Source organism: Syngnathus scovelli, chromosome 21 (genome assembly GCF_024217435.2).
Source record: "Syngnathus scovelli strain Florida chromosome 21, RoL_Ssco_1.2, whole genome shotgun sequence".
In the NCBI taxonomy this organism is placed as follows: Eukaryota; Metazoa; Chordata; class Actinopteri; order Syngnathiformes; family Syngnathidae; genus Syngnathus; species Syngnathus scovelli.
Genome location: NC_090867.1, coordinates 8,777,094 through 8,803,883, shown reverse-complemented (window position 1 = coordinate 8,803,883; position 26,790 = coordinate 8,777,094). Strand labels below are relative to the sequence as shown.

The 26,790-nt window shown below is 41.3% G+C and overlaps 4 protein-coding genes and 1 non-coding gene across 7 annotated transcripts; 3 read left to right on the top strand and 2 right to left on the bottom strand.

Annotated features, from left to right (window-relative positions):
• Positions 1-283: 283 nt before the first annotated feature.
• Positions 284-2,768, top strand: LOC125990976 (NHL repeat-containing protein 3). Its single transcript, XM_049758419.2, has 3 exons — positions 284-651; positions 726-925; positions 1,334-2,768. The coding sequence occupies exons 1-3, from the start codon at positions 399-401 to the stop codon at positions 1,931-1,933; spliced, it is 1,053 nt and encodes a 350-aa protein (XP_049614376.1). The 5' UTR covers positions 284-398; the 3' UTR covers positions 1,934-2,768.
• On the top strand, positions 2,294-26,725 carry bms1 (BMS1 ribosome biogenesis factor). Of its 3 annotated transcripts, XM_049758418.1 has the most exons (24): positions 2,294-2,414; positions 15,207-15,360; positions 21,128-21,307; positions 21,374-21,564; positions 21,686-21,765; positions 21,839-22,027; positions 22,104-22,246; positions 22,335-22,456; positions 22,534-22,727; positions 22,823-22,965; positions 23,047-23,522; positions 23,604-23,705; positions 23,778-23,929; positions 24,006-24,087; positions 24,212-24,282; positions 24,357-24,542; positions 24,675-24,863; positions 24,926-25,106; positions 25,193-25,251; positions 25,343-25,465; positions 25,538-25,685; positions 25,790-25,965; positions 26,054-26,215; positions 26,304-26,725. In XM_049758418.1, the coding sequence occupies exons 2-24, from the start codon at positions 15,326-15,328 to the stop codon at positions 26,532-26,534; spliced, it is 3,615 nt and encodes a 1,204-aa protein (XP_049614375.1). In that variant the 5' UTR covers positions 2,294-2,414; positions 15,207-15,325; the 3' UTR covers positions 26,535-26,725. The 3 variants fall into 3 exon arrangements, with proteins under 3 accessions (XP_049614375.1, XP_049614373.1, XP_049614372.1); XM_049758416.2 differs by lacking the exons at positions 2,294-2,414; positions 15,207-15,360 and adding an exon at positions 20,634-20,880 and having other exon boundaries at positions 21,131-21,307; positions 26,054-26,444; XM_049758415.2 differs by lacking the exons at positions 2,294-2,414; positions 15,207-15,360 and adding an exon at positions 20,634-20,880 and having other exon boundaries at positions 26,054-26,444.
• On the top strand, positions 12,270-14,709 carry egr2b (early growth response 2b). The gene is made up of 2 exons (XM_068649418.1): positions 12,270-12,785; positions 12,949-14,709. The coding sequence occupies exons 1-2, from the start codon at positions 12,629-12,631 to the stop codon at positions 14,094-14,096; spliced, it is 1,305 nt and encodes a 434-aa protein (XP_068505519.1). The 5' UTR covers positions 12,270-12,628; the 3' UTR covers positions 14,097-14,709.
• On the bottom strand, positions 15,855-17,750 carry adoa (2-aminoethanethiol (cysteamine) dioxygenase a). The gene is made up of 2 exons (XM_049758420.2): positions 16,944-17,750; positions 15,855-16,832 (listed from the first exon to the last, which is right to left on the bottom strand). The coding sequence occupies exons 1-2, from the start codon at positions 17,277-17,279 to the stop codon at positions 16,395-16,397; spliced, it is 774 nt and encodes a 257-aa protein (XP_049614377.1). The 5' UTR covers positions 17,280-17,750; the 3' UTR covers positions 15,855-16,394.
• trnak-uuu (transfer RNA lysine (anticodon UUU)) lies at positions 18,032-18,104 on the bottom strand. The gene has a single exon. It is a non-coding gene; the product is annotated as a tRNA-Lys (tRNA).
• Positions 26,726-26,790: the final 65 nt, after the last annotated feature.

Below are 26,790 nucleotides of genomic sequence, written 5' to 3'. Positions count from 1 at the left end.
ATTCCTGTCGGCGGCTCAGTCGCCTCCATCGAGTACACTACCGTTCCACGTCATAGCGTCGAACACTCACCGGAAGTAAAATAGTTTGAATTGATAAAATAAAACACGTTTAAATGTTACGCATGTATTTCAATATAGAAGGGCGAGCACATTACTAATAACATATTTGGACAATATATTTGTTGCTCTAAAGCTGAAGTGAAATAAATAATTTAGTATTTTAGTGTTGAAATGTAACAGCTACATCCTTTTATCGGAAGGCATTTTTTAACTTGACGCAGGTTCATATATTAACCAGGAAGTAAATTGTAAACAGAAAAAACTCAACAGTACTGCAAGATACGGTCGAGCAGTATTTTTGTGTACGAACGCTATTCCAAAGGTTACCGGAGCTGCCAATGAAAAGTAGAAGCTATACGTGCTTAATATTGACCGCTATGGTCTCTTTATTATTTCTTATGATGCTGCTATACGATGTGTTCAGCCCTCAGCAGGCTGGCAACTCAATCCTCGGACAAGACTATCAACTACTGGGCAGGCCATTGTTCAAACTGGATGTGACCTGGCCCAAAAACCCAGAACTCTTCTCTGGGAATGTGTATGCGGTGGCTGTCAACCAGTATGCTGGTGTCGTTTATGTGGCACAGAGAGGTAAATCCCGATTATTAGCAAATCTATTTTTCTGTTATTTATGCCAACATGGTGTTGTGGTGTTCCCTCTTTAGGGGACAATGTGCCCAAGGTGCTGGTGTTTACAACAGAAGGTGATTTCCTCATGTACTGGAATACAAGTACCTTAGAGATGCCCCATGGTATATTTTTAGCAGATGCTTTGTCAAACCCAACTGTCTGGATCACAGATGTGGGAAATGGTCCGTATGGCCATTGCATCAAACAATACTCACCATCGGGGAAACTTCTGCAGGTAAACAAAGCAAAAAAATGCTAAAATGTTTGATTTTTTTGTACTTTACTGTCTCTTAAACTTCCTGTTAGGTTGTTTTTCAAAGTCTGTGGCCTCTCCTACTCTCAGTCATTGCAAGAATGTTGTGACGTTTGACATCTTTCAATACTGTACAAACAAAAATCACAATAGGTCCGAAACCAATACTGTTGATTTGTATTACCAAATCAACATTGCAATATACATAACAGAATAATTTGATCTCATTTCAATGAGAAATGAGTGTGTATCAAGTTCAAAAGTTGCAATGCTTAGTTTTGTTTTGTTATCAGACAATTTGGCAGAACAAACCAGTTTCCCAACCTTGAATTTTACACTGGAGAAAATCACACCCCCAGACAAAATGTATAAAAGAATTCCATTTTGCAGGTCCTTGGTACACCAGGGCAAGCCGGCTCCGGGCTTCATCCGCTGCAGTTTGACCAGCCGGCTGAGATCTTCGTCCATGACTCCGGGGAAATGTACATAGTCGACGGTGACGGTGGGATGAATAATCGCCTCATCAAATTATCCAAAGACCAGGAAGTGTTGTGGGTTCATGGAGAAAAGGGGCCAGGCCTAGCTCAGTTCGACATCCCTCACAGTGTGACAATCGACAGTGCTCAAAGGGTATGGGTGGCTGATAGGGCAAACAAGAGGATCCAAGTTTTCAACTCCCTTACGGGGGGCTGGCTGGGCTCATGGGGGAGCTGCTTCACTGAGGATGCCCCGTACTCAGTCCGCCTCACCCCGGACAAGAAATATTTTGTTGTAGTCCAGCTCAACACCAACCAAATTTCACTACTGGAGGCACCGCCGGTGGGTTTAATTGGTCAGTGCAAGGTGGTCAGTGTGATTCAACTTGCTGATGATGTCAAACCACATTTGGTTGACTTGGACCTAAAGTCAGGGGCGCTTTACGTGGCTGAGATTGGTGCCCAGCAGGCACAGAAGTTCACCCCTTTTAGCTTAGGTGGGACTTTTCTATAATCCAGGCAATTGATGCATGAATGAATGTCTTTTTTTTTTTTTTTAATCCAGACGTTATGTGTATGTATGTGTTTTCCCTGTTGCCCTGTTGGCCAGTTCTCTCTTTTGCCACCAGAGGGCGATCTTTCACTTTTTTTGCGTGTTCGCTTCGCTTGAGTTCAATATGGTATTTTCGTCAAACGCGCATGCGCATAGGGTGAACTTCCACAAAGCAGGTGAGGCAAACCCATTCGAGTAAACAAGTGTCAATTTTGGTTTCAAAATGGCAGGGAAAAATGCACAGCTAAACGAAAATATCAAGATGAACACAGTGGTAAAGTTTATATTTTTTTGTTGAACAAGCCATTCTGCTTAATATGTCAGACGTCATTAGCGCATGTCAAAGCTTCAAATCGTCACTGCCATGCACGTCAGCTCACTCCATGCTAAAAAATTTGTTCAAGGCAAGGAACGCCACAAGTCGCACTAAGCAACATGCATCGTAAGTGAAAAAAAATATTGTAAATGATTGTTTTTGTTTGTGGACTTTGTTGAACTGACTGGCCTGTGGTCTTAGTACTGTCGGAATCAATTTCTGTCTTTATCATGTTGGATAAATTTGGCTGAGCAGAGGTGTGTGTGGAAGAGGAAGTGATGGGGTGATGGTCATGATTTTGTTTTTACTTTAAAATATTACATGTGGATAATTGATTGACCTCATTGTGGCTGTCCTAATGTTTTTCTCCTTCCAAAGTTCAGTGTAATGGGATGTTTATGCTGTTCATACCTGCTTTGTACTTTATGTGCTACTGTCTTAAATGTTTTATATAATCTAAAAGTAAAAATCTCAAAATAACTTATCGGTGATGTTTATCATTCATCAAAGTAGAAATAGTGCATGATCAAATTGATTTCCTTGTTAGTAAAACTGTTCCGTTTTACGCCACTAGAGAGTGCTAACGCACCGTGAAATGATGGTCAGTAGTGTTTAATATGAATTGGTATTTTCTTTGTTTGATTTTATTCTTTGATATGCACAAAGACAATGTTAAAATATTTCATTAATTATTTATCAGAGCATGTGAGACTTGTGAGACTTAGAGCAGGGGTATCAAAATTTTTTTTAGTCATAGTTTGACTGCCAACCCAAATAAATGTAATAATTTTTAATAATAATAATTTTTCAAATCAGACTACTGTTCAAATATTTAAAAAAAGATGATTTGCAATTTTAGTAATGACATGAAATTGAGTATTTTAGAATTATTGACTCTTTGATTAGATGGAGTTTAATTGCTTAATTGCTCACGATGTTAATATTGCTGCTGTTAGTCACGCTAATTTCATGCTCTAGTTAAACAAAGTCCTCACCTAAATGAGACTCCCTTTTCTATTTTCTTTGATTGATTCCAGTCACTTCAGCCAAGCATGACCAAATCTTTGTCATTGTGTGGTCTATTTTGGATGTCATTCAAAGCTTAGAAAAGATCATCACCTCCTACACATCTTCTTGCTTCTTTATGCAGGTACTTCTCACTGCATATGTTCATTCTGCTGCCTTCCATTTAGGAATGCGAGTGTGGGAGTGAGACAATTCTCCACACCAGGATGGCCCCACCGACACAAAGTTTCTCCATATCAGTGTACATTACACTCACACGCTCTTCCCTTTCTTCACACTTTCCCCCTTTGTTTTCCCCGTTGCCCTCGTCTTCAATACTTTCTGCCATGTTGGCTGTTTTGCTGACAGACTCCAGTTGGATGTCATGGCAGGGGATGCAGGCGGCATCCCAATGTGTGGGTTGGCCTTTACAAACTTTCTGTATGGGGAACGCCCACATGACACTCCCACACACCTTCTCCACGCACACAGGAGGGATTCCTTTCCCAACAAAGAGGGCATCCTGGTTTTTGCTAGAAGGCGTAGAAAGTTAGGGAGGTCTGATTATCGAAAGAAATTGAAACTTCCTTTGAGTTGATCTTGCAGATGTTTGTAGCTATACATGAAGGTGTGGAATAATGGGGGGGGGGGGGAGAAATACTCCAATCAGTTCCTGTCTGTGGTTGAACATTAACAGGCTGTGACTGTACATGAATGAAGCCCCTCTCTGCTCCATCCTGCTGAGGCAGACAGGAGAATCAGTGTTTCAACATCACACAGCCGCTCAACAGAATCTTTTGTCGCTTTAGCCATAATGACTCGCTCTGTAGTTTTCCACGGGCAAGGAACTGGGTCAGCGGCCTGTCAAGAACAAGGTAGAGGAAGTACGGAGGAGGAGGAGAAGTCCGGGGTTCAAGAACTTTGGCTGCTTTGGGTGGTTCAACACTATTTTGTAATCGTTTTCTACTTCTCATTTTTTTTTTATACTGAAATATTAAGAAAAAATATATCAATTGATATTGTATGGGTGCAAAAATATTTATGTTATTTTATTTTGGGGAATACGCCTCTTCAAATCTTCGTGGCCCACGAATGAAATTTGTCTTGCAGTCTTTATTTCGGGACAGATACTTACGGGTCGTCTATCTTCGGGGTTCTTTTGTTCTCTGATGACGACGAGACAAGAGTGACAAGACGTCAACCGTAATTGCATTGTCTGTAGTTTTGGACTATGGTCAGGGAGGAAATGAAATACAAGAAACAAACCACTAATTGGAAAGACTGCTGAGTGAGTGAGAGCTTTGCTGATGTGAAATAGAAAAAGGCAGAAATGCAAAAGTATCATCCTGTCTTTTGTATTCGACTGTTTTATGCTAGCCTGAGTTAAACGCTAAATTTCTTCTCATCCTTAAAAAAAATCAGATTATTCTCACTAAAGCATGTGAAAATAAAAACCCCAAATTAGTTCCTTTTTTTTTGGACAATTTATACGGTTCAAGTTTTAACATTAGAGACGTTCTTTTAAAATGAATAATCATCTATGTAGGGTAAGGTAAAGGTTAACAACAAAGTAAATGCACTATTGATTGTTGATAAATTATGACCAGTGTATTGATTCAGCGTGACTCAGGCTACAGCCATAAGATAGAAACTCACTCCAGTCCTGACTATGAATAATTCAAGAAGGAACAAATAAATTTCAAATATCACCTCCAAACGGAACTTACACACCATCTTCAGCTCAAGCAAAAAGTTTCCCGATTTATCACTCGGTGTAATGGAGGCTAAATATTATTTAGGAAGAAAAATGGAAAATTCAAACTAATAAGAAAATTCCATCTAGCGCACATCCTTATATTGAAGATGGTAATAAATGATGTTATGTTTGGCTGCCATCATCTTCATCATCAGCACGATTCAATCTAACAGCAAATTTATCAGCATCAGCAGAAGCACAAGTGAGGTTTAAAATAGCTTTCATTTTGCCTTCCTATCATTAGCCAAATGATGAGAAATCCATTTGATCTCCACTGTGTAACGTTGATGTGGACTTGACTAGGTCAACTCTCCCCTTTCCCGTGGAGATGAGCCCGAAACCGAAAAGCTCATCCCTAATTGGCTCGTTGAGAGATAAATTAAACAATAGCGAGGTGTAATTCAATTTCAGCAATACCCTGCTGTGGTGGTTTACGCCTGTAATAATGTTTTGGCCGCACTTGTGTTGCTCACCAATTAACACGTGCAAAACAACAACTGGATCAAGTTCTGCGCTGTTCTCCAGGCATCGTCTTACTCCAATCTAATAAATGGGATGGTTTTTGTTCCTCGATGACAGGGAGCAGGTGCAGGGGGTTTCTTAATTTGAAGATAAGATTTATTTAACGCACAAGTTGTATCTTTTCGAAAAGGCAATAACGGACAAATTATCTCTTCCTCATAATCAGTGAGGGATGGTTAATGATTTAATGTATGTATTGTATAATTAATATTGAAGTAGAGAATCGGTGTCAAAGTCGAGGACCAGGGGCCGGATACGGCCCGCCGCATCATTTTAGGTGGCCCGCAAAGAATTTATGCCAATTCCAAAATTGTTTTCACTTTTAAAAAAAATAGAGGTATGGTTAGCTATTTTATTACCATACATTTTTAAAAAAATAATATTTATTTTAAGATATTTTATTTGATTTCAATATTTAAAATAAAATAAATAATATTTAAAATAGAGGTATGGTTAGCAATTTTATTACCATACATTTTTTTAAAATAATATTTCTTTTTAGGTATTTTATTTGATTTCAATATTTAAAATAAAATAATATTTAAAATAGAGGTATGGTTAGCAATTTTATTACCTTACATTTTTTTTAAAAAATAGTTTTTATTTTTAGATATTTTACTTGATTTCAATATTTAATTTTGGAATATCACTTTGTTGTGTAGCCTATAACTGGCTGTCTTTTAAATCAAACCAAAGAAGATGATTAACCGAGCTCCCATGTTGAAAACGTCTCATTCTATCTCTTCATTAATCACAGCAGTCATCCAAAAGATTATCATCGGCTGTTTCAATATCATTTTCAAATACCTGTCGTGGAATCGACTCAACATTTCGCTCATATTTAACGAGCGTCTGTACAAGTGAATGGCATTCAATTATGAACACATTTATCAGCATTGAGGTTGGAGCCCTTTCTAATTCACTCATCCTCTGTTGTGGCAACATTAAGACCCTTAACCCCCCCACCACCGCCGACTCCCACACACACACACACACGGACACACACAAAGTCACACGCTGCTCCTTTGTTATCGAAACTTCCCACATTGGCAATCTGATATTAACGGGCGATTATGAAGTCTCCTTCTCACCTCTTCACGACTCATCCCCTGCCAAATGAACACACGAATGAGCTTTCTCCTACGCTGTTTTAACAAGATTAAAGCTTAAAATCAGGTATTGTTTCATACCATTTTTCTCCAGCAGGAAACCCGAGACTCACCAGTATCATTAGTGAGCGGACGTAATGGAATTACTCTTCAAGTCGGTGTGAAACCTTGTTGGAGCTCATTCATCAGCACCAGCAAAATGTATTTCCAGAGAACTTTTTTTTGGGGTTGCTTTTCCCACCGGCTCCACCTTTTTGTGAGTTGATGAGATGAGCGAGAATAATTGAGGTGAACTTTTTCATATTCAAGGCAGCAGGAGTATTGGAGGTCAAAGGTCGCACATTTATCACAGTTAAGTGTCAGATATAGGCAGCGTGGGTGGGACGTAGTGTATGCATTTGGAAATGTGCGTGATGATGTGAGTTATCTTTGTCGGCCTGTCAGAGCGTAGAATGAGATGACAGAAGATAAGGGAGAAGACGAAAGGAACCTGGCAAGGTAGAAATGTTGCTGGAGGTGAAAAGTAAAAAAATTAAAAGCCACTTTTGGTTTTAATAACGTCTTTCCAATGTACCGTATTTTCCCGACTATAAGTCACCGACAAGAATTCTGTAGATCTCATCAGAATTAAAAAGATTTGTCTTTCTGTTTGTGGACATCAACATGGACACCATCATGTTGTCTGTCTGAAGACTGACAAAGAGACTAAGACAAGTCACAAAGTGGCTTTTTAATGTCAAGACTGAATCAATATAGGTAAAATATTGTGCTGCAGGGAACAACAGTCGCTTTAAATGTTGCCCATGTATCAAGGCTTGAGCGAAGGAGGATCAATGAGTCTTTCTCATTGCAGTAAAAAAAAAAAAGCTCTATATATTTATATTTGTTCTAGAATGTGCCAAGTTGATGACGATCTAGATGCTAACTTGAATTTGTCTTGTTTATGTTTACCCGGTTTATCTCCCGACATCATCATTTTAAATTGGAAGGACCATATTGAATTGGCAAGTGGCATAAAATAAATATTCTCTTTTCAACTCTAAGGCTAATGATATGGCTTCCACTGCTTATATGACACTGAGGTCATTTGTCTTCCTGACACCCTCCCACACAAAAACACACACGTGTGCATGCAGCCACACACATACACACACACACACACTCTATGTGTTAGCGGTGATTATTATTCGCACATGATGTGATCACCTTTTATACTTTTATTTGGAACGTGGGAAGAAACAGAAGACACGGGGAGAACAAGCAAACTCCAGAATCGAACATATTTAATGATGTTATATTATAAAGACTTTTTTGTGCTGTTTTTGTTTGATTGAGATACAAAATGGTGGAAAACAACTACAATAGATTCAACTTGAAGGCGAATGGAAGTCTGAGAGACATTAATTATCCCTTCTATAGTGCTTAATTAAGTTGATGGACAGCAATGTATTGCTGAGGGAACCTTGCTGCATGATTAATATAGTGACAGGCTAATGGGGAAACGTCAAGCGTATTTGTACAGCTTTACATGCTATGCTACAGGCACAGGAGGAGATGATGGTGAGTTGCACCAACTCTCATGTCTCGATGTGAATAGCAATTAGCGAGGCCATTTGTTTGACTGACATCTGACCAGCTCTGGGGAGGTGTTGGAAGATGAATGAAGCGCTTCCTTCCAACAGGTGAAGATGAACTATGTCTGATGATGCTATTTGCTTAATGTTCGTTGTCTCTGACCATTAATACTCAGCATTGGTGGATTTGTCTGACCATAAAAAAACTGTTCTTATACTTTTGCATGGGGGAGAAGGTAGCAAACTCCTCCTCTCGCTATTTTCGTTTCGGAATGACGCTCATGTCTGGATCACAGGGGAGCAGGCTAAGATCAGCAGGTCAGAATTAATTGGTATGCACTCATTAAAAGGATCCTGTCTCAGTCATTAGACTGAGCCAGGCTCCACCATTGACATTTGACTTGTGTACCATCATCAGAAGCATTAATGCTAATGTCCTGGAACAGCAGTCTTTTAAATGCTCTTAATATTGCCCTCATTATAGGATGGAAGAAGAGCTCATATTCGTTTAGCAAGCAAACCTGGATTTGTGGATTTAAAAATTGCCAGCAGACTTCCGAAGCTGTGCAGTTTTGTGCATTTAAAAAATTTACAGTTTACAAATCGTGAGGTATTATGCAAAACGAAGTTGCTATTAACTTCAATATATAATATAACACTAACAATTCCAATGATTCTCCTCTCCGCTGTCATACTTCATTTGAGTTGGCCTGTAAAAAAAAAAGTCAGTCTCAATAGAGAAAAGAGCCACCTACACTGAATTACCAAGAAAAACAGAAACCACCCACGGCCCCGAGAAGAAAGAAAATCTGCTGGCCAAACAGGCCGACATCTCCCACATGGTCAGCCTGTTAGTGTGTGTGTGTGTGCCCCTGAGTATGTCTTATAGCGGAAGGAAGGAGTGGTAGGGGGGGATGGAAGGACTGTTGGGGGGGGGGCTTTGCAATTTGGGGTGACAGTGAAAACTACAGCTTGTGGGTGGACAGTGACAGGCCCTGACAGACACGATGGCATCCAAACAAAATAAGGCAACATAAAGTGAAGAAAGCCAGGGCAAAGATGTTGACTATTTATTATTTCTATTTGTTGCCATACATACATTTTTATAGAATGAATTTGAATTGAGGAAATATTTCAGCAGTAATTTCATTTTTTTTATTATTCCTGATAAATTCCCGTAAGAATTAATGATGGGCAAATCACTGTTTATGCAAAGTCGTTCTCTTATTTTGTCTTTTTATATGAGCACATTTATCTCCCATAGTTCCTCAACACACACAAAAAAATTAATTGCAGTATAGGAAAATTGTTTTTCTCTTAGTCCAAAAACTTCAGGAGCCCTAGTGACATCCAGAAGAAAGATGAAACAATTGAAATACAAGTTGAACTGTAGCGCAGATTCGGGGCTAAATTGAGCAGAGAAAACAGGAGCACACAGAGGGATTGTGTTTGCAGCGGAGAAATGTTGATTGATCTTCTGATGAAGAAGCTGGAGGGGAGCGGGAGGGGAGCGTACCCCCCCTCCTACCCCCCCCCTGCTGCTTTCCACCCCCGGATGCTCTTGCTGAAATACAAGACTGGCAACTGAGCGGCCGGCGTGGTGTGTGTGTGTCGAGTGTTAGGCCATCAAATCAATATCAGAAACATCTCCACCAAAATCTTTTTCTTCTTCATTGTTCCCTCTATGACTCTTTTTTTATCATTTTTTAATTTATGCTTTTCCTTCACCCAAAGCAACTTTGCCTGTATTTACTGTCTCCCCAATTTTATCTCCTCGCATTTTCCTCTCCCGCAGAGTCATTAATAGGCAAAGGAACCAAAGGAACCAAACTTGAGCTTAAGTGAAAATGGAAGCCTCATTAGGTTTGAAACCTGTAAAAGCGAATCCATAAGGTGAAATCTCATTTAATTTCAGCGTCGGAAATATTGTACTATATACAAACCATCAGAAATCTTTGAATCCAAAAAAGTTTTGAGACTATATAAATAGAAGTTTCTCCTTTCTTTTCTTCAGCAAATAATCTCTCCTCCCCTCTTCTATGCAGGGCTTTCACTCAAGCTTTTGCTTCCCCGCCACAATGTGCAAACATTTTTGCATCCGTGGGCGAGACAAGAGAAAAACAGGCCACATTATGTGAGGACGTCCCAAAAGCCCAAGCGTTTCCTCGTCTGACTTACTGGAGGCGGTCAAGAAACATTCTTCGAAATGTGAAACATTCAAATGAGTTTGATTAATGCCGGCTTTTTCAAACACGCTCAGTGTTCTGGAGGAACTTAGAAGCTTTTGTGAGCTATTGTCAATGAGCTTCTTACACAATCATGTTCCAAGCATGCAACCTTCCATTGGTGCTGCTGTCAATGACCTACTGTACATCATGTGATGCTTTTTTGTTTTGAGGCAAATGAATACAACTGAGAAGAATTTCCCAAAGAATAATGTGCTTAATCTTTGGGCTTAATGGCAAAGAGCCAAACACAGAGCAAACTATAATAATACCAATTAAAATCCATAATGCAGACATTAAAGTTGGCAAAAAAAAAAAACTTTTTTTCTGTGAAATGTAAACTCTAACAAATTGCAAACTGTGATGTCCAGCTGAGGTGTTTTCAGTTCACACTCAAAGTGTGGCGAAAATTACATTTATTAAAATTTCTTGTCAGATGAGAACCTCATCACAGCTTTTATTTTATAGCATCAAAGTACAGTATGTACAGAAAAAGTTTCTGAGCATTTTTTTTTTTAGATTGAACATGAATTTCAAAACTTCTACTGGCATAAATCAGTTCAAATAGGAGTTTAAAAAGATGAATTGCAATAAAAATGCTAGCAATAGCTCTATTTTTAAAAGACAATTTGTAATTTTAGTCATGGCACAAAGTAAAATTTGTTTTTGCGGGCCACATAAAATGATGTGACGGGTCGTATCTGAGTTTGAAACGTTACAGTAACCCTTTGTTAGCCCGATTAATGCCCGACAAAACTACTGTTCTTCAGACTGTGTGAAGCATGTGCCCATGACAGAAGGTCCCTCCCGTAGCTTTCTCATTCATCTATGGTGGCTCTCCTTTTTTCTTCTCCATCTTGGACTGATATCAGAGCGCTTCTCTTGCTTTCATGTGTCTAGACAGTAAACGATACAAAGCTTTCTGTGACATCACAAAACTATAATTGTCAGGAGAGCAGCTTAAAAGAAGAATTATGGATTTGGTAGCGGTAAAGTTTGAACTTTTGGGGTTTTTAATGTGTACGCTGGGGTCATTGGTGCCATAGTTTGAAAGTTGAACAATAAATAGTTTTTGGGATGTGAGAGGAAACCGGAGAAAACCCACGCAGGCACGGGGAGAACATGCAAACTCCACGCAGGGAGGGAATCGAACCCGCTCCTTGTGAAGTGTGAGCCGGATGTGCAAACCAGTGTCTACCGTTAACATGGAAAGCAAATTCTATTTGAAGCCAATGTTTTTCTGTATGGTAACAAGCGCCTACGGAGGGGATTTACCAGGTTAAGTGAGGTGGCCAAGTGTGTGGGTGAGACAGAGAGAGAGAGAGACAGAGACACAAAGAGAGAGAGAGCGACTGTACTTTAGGAGGCCACAAGGGGGCGGGCTCACTGGAACACGGGGATTATTTCATAGTAGAAAATATAAAATGTATTTAAAATTAATACCATATTTTCATTATCGCTAGCTATATTTAGTCCAGTACAGTGAAATCACACTGAAAGAGTTTCCATGAAGATTGAAAAAAAAAATTAACTGCTGGCTCCTTCTGATTTGATTGTGGTTCAAAGTTGCGTTCCCCCCTCGATAAAATTCGTCACTTTCCGTCATTTATCATAACGGAAACGAAACCGATAAAGGGGAGTCTGTTCACCGGATTCATCCTTTTATGGGCTTAAGACCTGAGCCGGAAATTATTATTTCAGAAAGAAAAATGCAAGATATTACGCTGCTGGAAAAAGAAAATAGTGTAGAGAAAAGTTTGACGCTCGGGCTTTGTATTTACTGCTTAAATTCTTCATCATGTCTTATATTTTCCCCTTTTTTTCCTCTTAACGCTCGAGCCACTTTCACTTTGCAACGTCACGGATCTTCCTTGCCAATCGGCACCGAAGGCTCCGCCCCTACGCCCACACCATATTTGGTTAATGACGTTGTGACTACATTGAAAAGGGTTCCCTTATGTACGAGATAGTGCCTGGGCCCGCCGCTTGCTCGAGAATAATATTACGAGCGTGTTCGAACTATGGAGCGCTCCTCTGCTTTCTTCTCATAATGAAGCCATGCAGCGATAACGCACGCGTGGTGGATCAACTGTAAACAATCGGGTGTGAATTCCAAAAACTTGTTCGCACGAGTTGTATTTGTGCCAGGATGACGGCAAAAACTCTGGAGAAGGTGCCGATGACCCTCGGGGGGTTTGAGAACGTTTATTCCGTGGATGACATCGCCGGCGGCTTGCCCACGTCCGTAGCAATTTTTCCCAACTCTGATATGGGACCCCACTACGACCAGATCAATGTGGCTCCAGGTAAGACTGAGATTTAAAATACATTGTCAAATAATTATTTTTGGGAAAATGATAACTAAAATTTTATAGATGCTAACCTGTGAGTTTTATGAATGCGCTGAAAATGTTCGTATTAATCATCGACAAGGTCTTTCACTAATGATCTGTTTTATTTTCTCCACAGATTCATTAATGAGCGCAGAGATGAACGCAGAGAGACGTTCTCTCGACCTCTCCTCTTACTCCGCCGGGTTCTCACAAGCTCCCTCACACCGCAACCAGACCTTCACATATATGGGGAAGTTCTCCATCGACTCCCAGTATCCCGCAAACTGGAACCCCGAAGGAGTCATCAACATCGTCTCGGGCATCTTCAACGTCGCCCATCCTCCTCCTCCTCCTCCCCCTCCTCCATCCACGTCATCATCCTCTTCTCCGGCTTCGCCAGTTTCTCCCGGTCAGTTTTCGAGCCGAAATTTGAGTTGCAGCATGGCCGCGGCCCATCAGAACCAAGTCGAGATAGAGCATCATCAGCTTTATTCCCCTCCGCCTCCGTATTCCTCCGCCGCCTGCGCGGAGGTGTATCAGGATCCGTCGGCGTTTCTCTCAACGTCCACCTGCCACATCGCCTCTTACCCGCCGCCCTCGTACTCGTCCCCCAAGCAGCACGGCGGCCAAGACGTGCCGGGACTCTTCCCAATGATCCCCGACTACCACCCTGGCTTCTTCCAGCCGGCTTGTCAGCGAGACATGAGCATCCCCGATCGAAAACCCTTCGGCCCGTGTTCCCTCGATACGTTCCGCGTCCCGCCACCTTTGACCCCGCTGAACACGATTAGAAATTACACGCTGGGTGGTCCGAGCGCTGAAGGGGGAGGCCCGGCCAGGCTCCCCTCCGCGTACAGCCCCCAGAATCTCCCATTGAGGCCCATCCTGCGACCCAGAAAGTATCCGAACAGACCCAGCAAGACCCCCATCCACGAGCGGCCCTACCCGTGTCCGGCGGAGGGTTGCGACCGGCGTTTCTCCCGCTCCGACGAGCTCACCAGACATATCCGCATCCACACCGGACATAAGCCCTTCCAATGCAGGATTTGCATGCGCAACTTCAGCCGCAGCGACCATCTCACCACTCACATCCGCACCCACACGGGGGAGAAGCCGTTCGCCTGCGACTTCTGCGGCCGCAAGTTCGCCAGGAGCGACGAGAGGAAGAGGCATACCAAAATCCACCTGAGGCAAAAGGAGAGGAAATCCAATTCGTCCTCATCCATCGGTTCCGCTTTGGAGCGCACCGGCGGCATCAGCGCAAATAACGGGATTTGCGCTTAGGTGGGACACGTCTGCATGTCCGTACTAACCCAACAAATGAACTTTTGAATTTTTTTTAACGGTTGGTGAATTTCAATTGTTGCGTAATTGCACCCGACTACGCTTCAAGGTGACAGCTCTGCCATAATTGCACTTTGTCTGCACTGAATATATAGTCATAATAAAAAAAAGGGCGGCTGTTTTATGTGTATTAAAAAAAAAAGGAAAAATCTCATGAGAAATAACTGCAATAAAATTTTTAGTAGCGTCATTTAAACGGTGTTAATTCTAACACGCATTTTCTCCGTCGTGCCTTGTTGTATGTTCTGATTTGAGAGACTCTAATGCAATGTATATTTGTTTTTATGTAAAGTTGAGACATGCATTCTATTTTTGTACTCAGTCTCGTGTAAATGTTAAATATTCACTTGGAAAAACAATAATGTAGTGTAAAAAAAAAACTTACATGTTTGTTGTGGGATTGATTAAATGGATGGAAAAAAAACACACATTTGTTTTATTGTTCTTATAACACGTAACAAAGGGAAGTGGTACAATACATGGAAAGTTTATTGTGTGTATGTAAGAAAAGTTTTATTATAATGAGGCTGGAAATAAAATGCGGTAGGATGAATCCCACGTTGCGCCATATATGGTATTTGTGACTCATCACCTTCACCCACTCATGTTTAAAGACCTTAAACTGTGACCTTTCATGCAAAGTATTTGTTCCATAGTCAAAAAAAAGTCTCTCAATTGTGTCACATCTGCACGGTGGCAGTAAATATGGAAATGGAACTAAATTTTTCTTAATATTTCTCATTCATTATTATTATTATTATTGTAGTATTAAAAAAATGCACAGGCTACGGCTAATTCGTTTTTGTTTTGTACGTGTGTTTTGAGAAGATGTCTTTACAACAACAAAAATATTATTATATTATTTTATTAAAGATTCAAAGTTTTTTTTTTTTGTTGGTTTTGCCACATATCCGATTTCCAGGCAAACATTTATAATGTCTTCTTTTTTGGGGGGGAGATATCTTAGCAACACAAAGCATCTGGTTGTTCAGATTGATTTTTTTTATTTAGAAAGTTTGATCATTTTAATTTCCTCTTTTTGTACCTCAGCGTGGAGGCTCGCCATCTGGAAGCCTGCAGCTCATGGAGAAGGCTTGCCGTGGACTTGGAAAGATTGAGAGAACCGGACTTCCAGTGAATAGGCCGACCCTTCAGCTCCCTTTTCGGAAATGCTACCCCATATGTGGACTTCAGGGGAAATGTAGTAAGTCATATCAATTTTTCATTTTAAGCTCTAGTCTGTACAATGCTTTCCAATGGGGGAATTAAGATGGCTTCCTTCCGTGACGTTGTCAGACTGATGTGTCAAATCAAGCCCAAAAGGTGGGCGTCTGTAAGTCCACCGCAACTCTGTTCCAAAATAGTTAAATCACTCCTGAGGTATTTTTTTTACATCATTTCTAATACAGTCCTATCACATAAGTGCCTATTAGTCATTTCAAATGACACATATCTTAATTTCTGGACTCTATGATTTTTTTTTTTTGTATATGTGTGGGTTGCATGAGTTTTTACTGACATCCGGTGAAACTTCTCAATAGCACCTCTAGAAATATATTTAGTGAGAAAAATAGTGACATAATTATATGTATCTATCGTACCTTTCTTTATTTGCTTGTTGTGCCTCCTCTGCTAAGCAATAGAGTAACTTTTGACTTGGTTTTTAGTCTCAACAGATGAAAATCATTGAAATTACAATTGTTTGAATATAGTCTGTGAATTTTATTTTTTCAACATACATTCAATAAGTGTATCAAGCATTGTGATAACATGTGCAACTTGCAAAAGAAGAAAAAAGGAAACACTAGAATAAGCTGTCAACCAGAAATTTCTTGATGCTATTTAGAGAGCAGTCTTGAGAACTTCATGTTTAATGTTTGAGGGCAGTGATGACGAGCTGATATGATTCAATCAACGCTAATCATTAACTGCATTAAATTAATCCTTTTTGGTGACTAACAAACGTGCACATGCATGCACACGCACGTATAGAGCATTTGCTAATTGTCTTTTTGTGTTTTCTACATTATCTAGTGTTAGCTTCACAAAAAAAAAAAAAAAAAGGTTCAGTGTAGAAGAAATGAGGCTACTACATCGTGATTATTGAAATAATTTGAGCTTTTCGGCAAAGCACGCCAGGTAACATCATATTTGCCCTCCCTGTTGACTGGGGGCATAAATGTCATTTCCAAAAGTATTTGAGTTGAGCAATTTCTAGTACTGCTATAGTCCCACTGGTCACACGGAAACAACAGGGCCTGGGTAAGGTTCTCCTCCACACCAAAAGTCCTCTGGCTGAGGGATTTCTAAAAGCCACATCTCCTTCTCCTCTTCCTGAAGCCCCTGGTTCTCCATCACAGCAATGTCTGGGTCTGCCACAGTTTTTAGAACTTTGTAATAGTGACAGTCCCGCCCATCATCTGGATCGTACGGCGGCGCCAGGATATCCAGGAAAGCAGTAGGCCCGTCTACAGCGTCAATCTGGTGGAGATTATCCCGCAGAGGTGTCAGGAGACATGGTCCACTGTTCTCCGAGTACTCAGCTACTGAGCGGAGCAAGGATCGTCGCAGGGAAGCATTTTGAAATGGGGTCACGGGAGTTTCAAAGCGAGGAGGGGCTGTCTGGCCACTTTCCAGCTTGTCGAAGCAACTGACGTTCACCTTGCCGTAGAGGACCTAAACAAAGAGGAGAAGAATGAATTTGTTCTGATGACTTCTCCATACTGCCAAAAAAAATGCAAAAATGGCAAACACACACAACAAAACATTGAAGGAAACATTGAAGACCTTCAGCATCCCGTTCATGCCCGGATGGTCGTGAAGAGGTATGGAGGCTCCGGTTCTGAGCAGGAATACGCCCATGCTGAACACATCCGTCTCACAGATGTGCATGTAGGTGACCGGCGGGGAATCCGGTTCCGACGTACCCGAGGTGGGTTTGTTTTTCTGGGGAGAGATCTTGAGATCCGTCGCCCTAATCGCAGTCACCAAGGAGATGAGTTTGGCCTGTTTTTCTGCAAAGACTTTACTATCTCCATTGGCCGAACACTTTAAACCTTTAAATGTCGTAAACGCTTGTTTTGCTATTTTCTGGATGAGAGGATCTTTGTTGTTTCGCGACATTCTTGTTGATGTGAAAAATAAAAATAACGTTAAAGGTGCACCTTTTCCGTCGCAAACGAAAGCGTCTTAAATGCCTCGCAAACGACCTAGTGTCAAGAAATGTTACCCAGAATCTCTTGGTCCACGTTATCTAAACACAAAATAACAAAATTGAGGTTAAAAATGTGGCTTTTGTCGTGATAATGCCAAATTTCATCGCCAAATGTGCTCTTTCCGTTGGTCATTTTCCAAGCTTCTCTTGCTCCGCTGCCTGCACGCACTGCGCCTGCGCAAGAGACGCAAAGCACCATAGACTTTGAGTTTCAATACAAATAATAAATTAGCAAGATCGGATTCAAATATTCAATAGCATTAAAATGTTATAATTCTTTTATCGTACGAAAAAAGCATGTGACGTTTCACCTGCAAGGTTAGAATGAGTATTGTGTAAACGTGACAAAAATGGTGATAATAAAACCGATGGGACTACATTACCCACAAACGACGAGGACGACCGACAGTTGAAAAGAGGAAGGCCAGATCGGCCATTGAACTCACGACTTCCGGTCAACATAGCTACTTCCGTTCCCTCGGCTCCGAGAGGTTCCATAATCATGGTTTATATACACATATTATTTTAATTTTCTCCCAAAAACTGAATATAGATATATATATATATCATTATTCTCCAAAAAAGTGAAAAAATATATTATTTTATTTTCCTCAAAAAAAATCTACTATCAATCAATATTAATGGACATTGTGTGGAACCAAGCCTGAACAGGGACTTGAACCCTGGACCCTCAGATTAAAAGTCTGATGCTCTACCAACTGAGCTACTCAGGCTCTGTGGACTTAGGTTTCAGATAAAGAGCAGACTCAGTGAGTTACGGAGTGTGTGCAAAAAGCCTTATCTAGAATAATCATGGCACAATGTCTGAATAGGGACTTGAACCCTGAACCCTTGTAGTGTCATGGAGGGAAGTTATTCTGGAGTTCTATGTGAGTGAACTGATATTTTCACTTCTCAAATTACATTTTATTCTGCACTCACGCACGCACACATTCCCATATCCGGAATTAGCATAATGAGACAATGAAACTGCAGATAGCATCTGCTTATGGATCACTTCTTGCATCCAGTCAACATGGCTTTTGTGTTCATCAATACACAACTTGTTTTCTGAAATCAGAGTTGGCATTATTTAGTCTTGGACTGTCTCGAATATGTTCACCCCTGTGACCTTATTCAAACAGGCCGTCACTACAGAATGAAATCCACTCTTTTGTCTGTCAATGAACGCTCACAGCCTTAGCCAAGAATGCATTTTATTATTTTGCAAGGGGGAAATGCCTGCATAACTAAATGGGAAACAGAAAGAACACAGCCAATGCTAATGTTTGTTCATTCCAGCAAAAGCTGCTTTGAGAAATTGCAGAAACTGAGGTTTTTGAGGTTCGAAAAGAAATCAATGGATGGATGAGTCGAGCATTCTCTGAGAGGAAATGAAGTGTAAAAAATCTCATCCATGGTTCATGATAAAGGCAACTGCAGCCGTATGGTCACTACTGAGGAGTCAAGTGGGAAAGTATAAAACACTGGTGCGCAACCAGCTCGTTTGTCACTGTTGCCGCTTTGATAGACACTATTAACTTTGTGCAAACCCACCGCCTCCAACATCTCAAACGGTTACTGCAAACAAACCACTATAATAAAGTCATTAAGCAATAGAAGTGAACATTAATTGAATCAAAATAAACAACCAATTGCTCCTCATACTTTAAGACCTTCAATGTAACTTGTGTTTGAGAATGTGGGTGGGTCTATGTGGGGTCTGGGGCAGGAAGGATCCACCTTCTACCCCAGCCCCCTCAGCCGAGCAGGCCCTTTGTTCAGTGATGATGTATGAGACAGCATCTCCTTTGGAGTACCACAGGAACACGACAGCAAAGCAACTACACTGTCCCATAATGGAGACTGATGGGACAGCTCCCACTCTCTTGACTTTGTCCACTACTAAGATTGAGTTGGCGTGGCACTCCAGGCTCCAACAAGACCCTCGGACACCTCTGAGAGGGATCCTCGTAAGGGAAGATTCAACCTGACGGCGGCTCACGTCTGTCGTTCGCACTGGATCCCGTCACATCGTGACGGCTCGATAGATGAATGAGTGATGAATGAGAGGATGGAGAGGCGGTTGGATGGACGTTGACCTGCGCAGGTCTTTGTCGGAAGAGCCATAGTGGAGGAGAAGGGTGAAGGTTCCCCGGTCCTCGGGTTCCTGTGGGACATTCCTGAGATGACTGAGGATGTAAGAGGCAGGAACTGACCAGTTTTACTCAAAGTCTTAACACCAATGAAGAAATGTAGGTGACTTGGGTGTCAAAATAAAATAAAATAAAATAAAAAGTTTGTATTGTAATTGTACAACAACAGACAAACTAGAGGTACAACGAAATTAAAGGTGCAACAAATGTGATCTCATCAACACAACATTCAAAACAATATATTAACTGTTGAAATTCAAGGGTCTTTTAATTCCTCTACAATAAATGCAATATATTTCACATTTCAAATGGCCAAGTAATTCAATCAAGGAAACACTATGAAGCAGTCCGAAACTAATCATATCATCATGTGGATTGACGGGAGTCCAGTCTTCACAGTAATGTTATTTTACTGCCATGGAAAGATTATTTCCTATTCCAATTATTTGATAAAAATAATACAGAATTGTCATATTTCAACAGATATCACCTCTATCACTATATACAAAGTATCAGTAAGTATCCAAAAGCCCTCACATTCATTTTCATAATTAAAAACACTGACCTACTGTCAGTTTAGACTTTTCAAAATATGAATTTAAAAAGTCATCAATAAATAATATTAGACTTGGCTTTATTTGGGTGGAACTAATAAATTGGCAATCCTCGTGTTGATTGTACAACAGCCAAGATCAGTGAGGTGGAAATATTGGCTTTGCTACAGTGTCATTCATCTCCTCATTGCTTCTCATAACATCAGGACATCTCTACTAAATGACGGATCATTCCTTCAAAAACACTACACCAATATAAGTGGACCAATTCATCAAATAACTTGACTTGTATGCGTGCTGCGTGTCACTCACTACAGTTTACAGTCTCTTTCTAGTCAATTATTTAATTATTGTATACACCTAAACAGGGTGCCATGGCGCAGTGAATTATAATTTATGAAATTAGAAAAATAGATGGACGGTTGATTTTAGGTCTACTGTTTCACATTCCAGTCCGGTAGATGGCGGTAATGTGCATGATCACTGGTTTGCCAGATGTGAATAAAAAGAAGAAGAAGACGGAGAAGAAGAGGAAGAAGAAGATGAACCGGAAATGAAAATAATCATTTCCGGGTGAATTTTCGCCGAATACATGTGGACAGTGAATACATGCTTCTTCCATAAATTGTCAAATTTATTAGCAAATTTTTCGTTTTCCTTTTAAAACACAGAACGAGTGTTGGTAGACAGAATAGATTTTGCCTACTACAGAAACGTATCTCCTAATGCTCACCCACGCCTCACTCAATATCCCCAAATAACCTTATTTTCAGTCCTCAAATTTTGTGGATATTCCCCGGGTGAGTCAACAACAACGTTAACTACATTTTAAAACGCTTATTAGTCAATAAATAACTTTATGGTGGACACGACGTCTGTAAATATAATGTTGTCGACATTTTTTCGGTGTTGTGCAGCTTCATAACTACATGATATTGAAAATGTCGCTACTGGAAAAGCAATGTGTATTTGCATAACATATTGTAAATTAAATTTAAGCAGAGATTTTTATTTTATGTTCACATATCTGCTGTGATTTTGTTGCAGCAGAGAGATGGATGGTAATGTTAAGGAAAAGAGGAAACATCAGCAGAAACACAGTGGGCCAAAGGCGGAAAGAAAGAAACTGAGAAAACAAGGTGTCTCAACAGAGAAAGATGAACGCAAACGCAACCCCAAAGCCTTTGCAGTACAGTCTGCTGTACGCATGGCCAAGACCTTCCACAGGTAAATGGAGATGGAGCAGGTTTCTGAGGATTAGTCTGTATTGATCCATGTGTTCAATATTTCCAGGTCGCAGGACATAAAGACCAAAAAACACCACATCCCCCTGGTTGATCGGACACCCCTGGAGCCTCCTCCAGTGGTGATTGTCGTAGTCGGACCCCCCAAGGTGGGGAAAAGCACCCTGATCCGTTGCCTGATCAAAATCTTCACGCGTCAGAAGCTTGGAGATATATGTGGCCCTGTAACCATCGTCTCAGGTGCGCTTGGCTTTTCACCTCTGATGTTATATTTATGGTCGATGTATCATAATTTTTAGTCACAAGTTCACATTGTTTTAGTTTAATGAAGCCTCTCGATTTCCCTGTACTCTTTTCGCAGGGAAGAAACGGCGTCTCACTTTCATGGAGTGTAACAATGACATCAATACCATGATCGACCTTGCAAAAGTAGCTGATCTGGTAAGTGGCGACTGCAAACAGGGATATTTGAATCAAAAATGACTTAAAAATAAAAATGTTTTCTTCCTTTTAGGTTCTGATGTTGATAGATGCCAGCTTTGGCTTTGAAATGGAAACGTTTGAGTTTCTCAACATCTGCCAAGTGCATGGTTTCCCTCGCATCATGGGTGTGCTCACTCACCTGGATTCCTTTAAGAACAACAAGGCTCTAAGGAAGACCAAGAAAACTTTAAAACATCGCTTCTGGACAGAGGTCTACCAGGTAAATAATATTTTCCTTCTTTCAGTTACCTTTGTAGCCTCCATGTCAAAAATCTCCCTTTGTTTGACAACTACAGGGTGCCAAGCTTTTTTATCTGTCCGGCATGGTGTACGGGGAGTATCAAACACAGGAAGTGAAGAACCTCGGCCGCTTCATCTCAGTCATGAAATTTCGTCCTTTGGTTTGGCAGACATCTCACCCGTATTTGCTTGTTGATCGGTGAGACCGCCTTCTTGTTATTGATTATCTTTGTGGCAGAAAAATACCCTCTGAATTGATGGAAATTGCATTGCGCTCTCAATCTCAGCATGGAGGATTTGACTGACCCCGAAACGATTCGAACGGACTCAAAGTGTGATCGGAGAGTGTCGCTCTATGGCTACTTGCGAGGGACATATTTGAAAAACAAAAGCCAGGTCCATATTCCAGGTATGTTCTTTTGAAACATTCAGCTGTGTTTTGAATCATGGAAGAAAAAAAATAATTATCGCCTCTCCTCTTCTCAGGTGTTGGAGACTTCGAGGTTGCAGATGTGAACTTCCTGCCTGACCCCTGTCCACTGCCAGATGCTCAGAAGAAAAGGGCACTGAATGAGAAGGAGCGGCTGCTTTACGCACCCATGGCTGGAGTCGGTGGGGTGGTGTACGACAAAGACGCCGTGTACATCGACCTTCCTGCGTGCCATGTTCTTCAAGACCAGGTGTGTAGTAAGCAAATTCTTGTGAAGATAATCAGTGTTTTATTTTCATTTCATCTGATGTTTTATTTGTGTGAATTGTTTACTTTCCGACACAGGAGGTGATGAGACCCAGCACAGAGCTTGTCCAGTCTCTTATTGATACCCACGCCACTCTGGATGCCAAGATGGCTGCCAGCAAAGTGACCCTCTTCAGCGGTTCTGCTACTCTGGACTCGGCAGATGTCAACGCACAGAGCAGGTGAAACAAAAGATGGATACGATGAGGGAAAGAAATTGTTTGTACCAATATCATTTGATATTTTCCGTGTGTGTGGGACAGAGAAAATGAGGGCCTCACGGAGGAGCGTATTTGGGATCCTATGAGCCACCGAGAGAGAAGAAAGGTGATCTTCAATGAAGAAGAGGAAGATGACAAAGGGGACTCCAGTGATGATGATGATGATGATGATGACAGTGACGCTGAGGAGCAGAATGAGGCGCATGAAGAGTCTAAATGTTCAAGTGATCAAGATGGACCAACAATAAAGAAACGCAAGCTGGAGATGAACAAAGACGTTGCGGAAGGAGCGGCCGAGTTGCCCGTTTTTGCCGACAGCGACGATGACCTGGAGATGAGTGGCGAAGAAGACGAAGCTGGTGGAGTGGGTGACTCTGGACATTGCTCTGAAGAAGATGAGGATGAAGTAGGGAGTGATGAAGATGATGGAGATGATGTTGATGAAGAGGAAGATGAAACTCAAATCACAATGGAAAAGACAGTGAGTGAAAGCCAAGAGGAAACCCAAGAAGAGATCGGTAAATGCATATTTTCATTTTTTTGAACGTTTGTGCTCGAGTTCACTTCATGAGACCTTTTTTTTTTTTTTAAATCTACAGGGGCTCTGCGGTGGAAAGACTGTCTGCAGCAGAAGGCATCTGAAACATTTTTACGCCACCAAGAAGCTATGCCCAACCTGCGAAAACTGGTCTACGGTTCAGGTATCAAATGATCCTTTTCACAAACGATAAGATGCAAATGATTTTTGTATTGATGTTCATATCTCTTTCTAGTTGCCGAGGCAAAAGAGGAGGATGACGACGACGAGGAGTTGGGAGGACTCTTTCGTGTCAACCGCGCTCAGAAGAGTAGAAGGTTGCAAGCGAATGGGCTTGATTGTTCCCATTTCGACCCCGATTCCTCCCGCAACTGGGATCTGGAGGAGGTAGTATTTGATGACACATAAATGGGATTATAGATATGATCAAAGGTAGCTAAAAGGTTTGAATTTGTCTACAAAGATGCTGAACTCCATACGGGATTGCTTTGTGACGGGGAAATGGGAGGAGAACCAAGATGCTGCCACACTCCTGAAGGAACATGGCAAGTAGAAAATTCCACTTGGACATCTGATATTAACTTAAATGTAAATGAGCAAGTGTTTTCAAAGGCAGCACATTTTGTTCATCGTTATGTCTGATGATTAATCGAGACTTCTTTCCTGTAGACGAAGAGTACGGAGATTTTGAAGATCTGGAAACGGGCGAAGTCCACAAAGGAGCTCAGGATAAAGCTGAGGTGTGCTTGTAAAGTTTATTATTGACCAAGGAACATCCAAGTGTTAATTTAAATAATTGAATTACGACCAACAGAATAGTGAGAGCGATGACGACGATAACACAGAAGAGACTCCGATGAAGGAGGATAAGGATGAAGTCCAGAAAAACAAGCGCTTGGATAAAAAACGGAGGCTGAAAGAGCGATTTGATGCCGAGTATGACGACGGAGATGCCACTTACTTTGATGACCTCAAGGAGGAGATGCAGAAGCAAGCTGAGGTACATTCGCACAATTTCATCTGTTTAACTTTTGGGAACATTTTTACGGAGCTCCTAACGATTGCATTGTATCGTTCTTCAATTTAGTTTTCATGACATAGTCTTGATTGTAATTTGTATTTTTCCTCACAGCTGAACAGGGCAGAGTTTGAGGATTTAGACGACGAGTCGCGAGTGCAATACGAAGGATTCCGGCCAGGGATGTACGTCAGACTGGAAATCTCCTCGTTACCTTGTGAATTTATCACAAACTTTGATCCTCACTATCCCATCATCCTCGGTGGTTTGGGCTCCAATGAGGGGAGCGCTGGATACTTACAGGTACGTCGAGCTGATGAGGTATCACTCTTTTTTTTTTCTCTAAACTTCTGTCTCTCCTTTAGATGAGACTGAAGAAACACCGCTGGTATAATCGCATCTTGAAGACACGAGACCCGCTCATACTATCGCTAGGCTGGCGCCGCTTCCAGACCATGCCCCTTTACCATATCGAGGATCACAACGGGCGACACCGGCTTCTTAAATACACCCCACAGCACATGCACTGCGGTGCCTCCATCTGGGGTAAGTTGAGACCCAAGAGCAAATTGACAAATAGTTTATAACCTATTGAAAGCGCTTAATAAAATGCTCCTGCATTTTCTCTGAAGGTCCAATTACACCGCAAGGAACGGGATTCCTGGCTCTGCAATCAGTAACCGGAATTAATGTAAGTAATTTGCTGAACTTGAAAGCTTTTGTCTCTCAACATTCACAGCAGGTTTTTGATCCATCAACCCGACGTATTTCTCTCCGTGCAGGCCAATTTCCGGATCGCAGCAACCGGAGTTATCCTCGACCTGGATAAGTCGGTGACTGTCGTCAAGAAGCTCAAACTCATTGGCTACCCATACAAGATCTTTAAGAACACATGTTTCATAAAGGTAGGAGTTTTTTCTTTCCAAAGAATGAATTAAAAGATCACCTCTCATTTTGCAATCTCCTTTTGTATTCAGGGCATGTTCAATACAGTGCTGGAAGTGGCCAAATTTGAAGGAGCTTCGATAAGAACAGTGTCTGGCCTCAGGGGTCAAATCAAGAAAGCAATGTCAACGCCAGCAGGATCCTTTCGAGCTACGTTTGAGGACAGGGTGCTTATGAGTGGTGAGTTTGCACACGCTTTGAACTTAGGTTCTTGCATTCTATTAGTTCACCACTAGGTGGCAGCAAAACATTAAAGGCTGTGATTCTTTGTGACTATATTGCAGATATTGTGTTCCTGCGCTCCTGGTGCAAAGTGTCCGTTCCACAGCTGTACAACCCTATCACGTCTCTGCTGCTCCCTGTGGGTCAGAAGGACAGCTGGGCTGGCATGAGGACCCTAGGGCAGCTCAAACACGACCTGGGAATTCGCAACAAACCCAATCAAGACTCTCTGTACAAGGTAGACTCGTTTTGTGGTTACCTCATTCTGATTTGGCCAACCTTCATATGCCTGAACCCTACTTCTGTGACTCTTTTTCCCCAATCAGCCTGTGGTCCGTACACAAACCCATTACAATCCCCTCCACATCCCCAAAGCACTGCAGAAGGCTCTTCCCTACAAGAGTAAACCAAAACTGATTCAAGGGAAAGGAAAAACCCCTCGAGACCTCCAGAGGCCCAGCGTGATCAGAGAGCCTCACGAAAGAAAGGCGAGTAAATTGATGTGGCGTTTGTCATTTCTGTCATCCAACATCTCAAAGTAAATTTGATATGAATAAAAACAAATGCTTTTTATAGGTGGCGGCTCTCCTCCACGCTCTCGGCACAGTCCACCAGTACAACACGAAGAAAGCGCACACAGTGAAACATGCCAAACACAAGGAGTTCCTGCAACAGAAAGACAAGGAGGAGGAGGCCAAACTGAAGAGACAGAAGGAAGCACGTAAAAAACTTTATCGCGCCATGGGACAGAAGGACCAAAAGAAACTAAAGTCAAGTCTTAAAGGGACATCATCACAAGATTTCTAATAGGACATGATTTCACTCATTTTATTTGGTATTAAATTATGTAAAGGTGAGCCAAGTTGGGGATCTTGTTTTATTACAACATAATAAATTGATTGTCAGTGTGACTAGCTCTGTGATTGATTTATGATCAATCATGATGTGAATGGAGGCTGTCAAAATATCAGGAATTAAAATTGTACAGAGGTAAATGATTTACCAGTATGTTTCGTACTTTATTTTGTCATTCCCAAGTTTCTACATTGATTTCAAATATTTT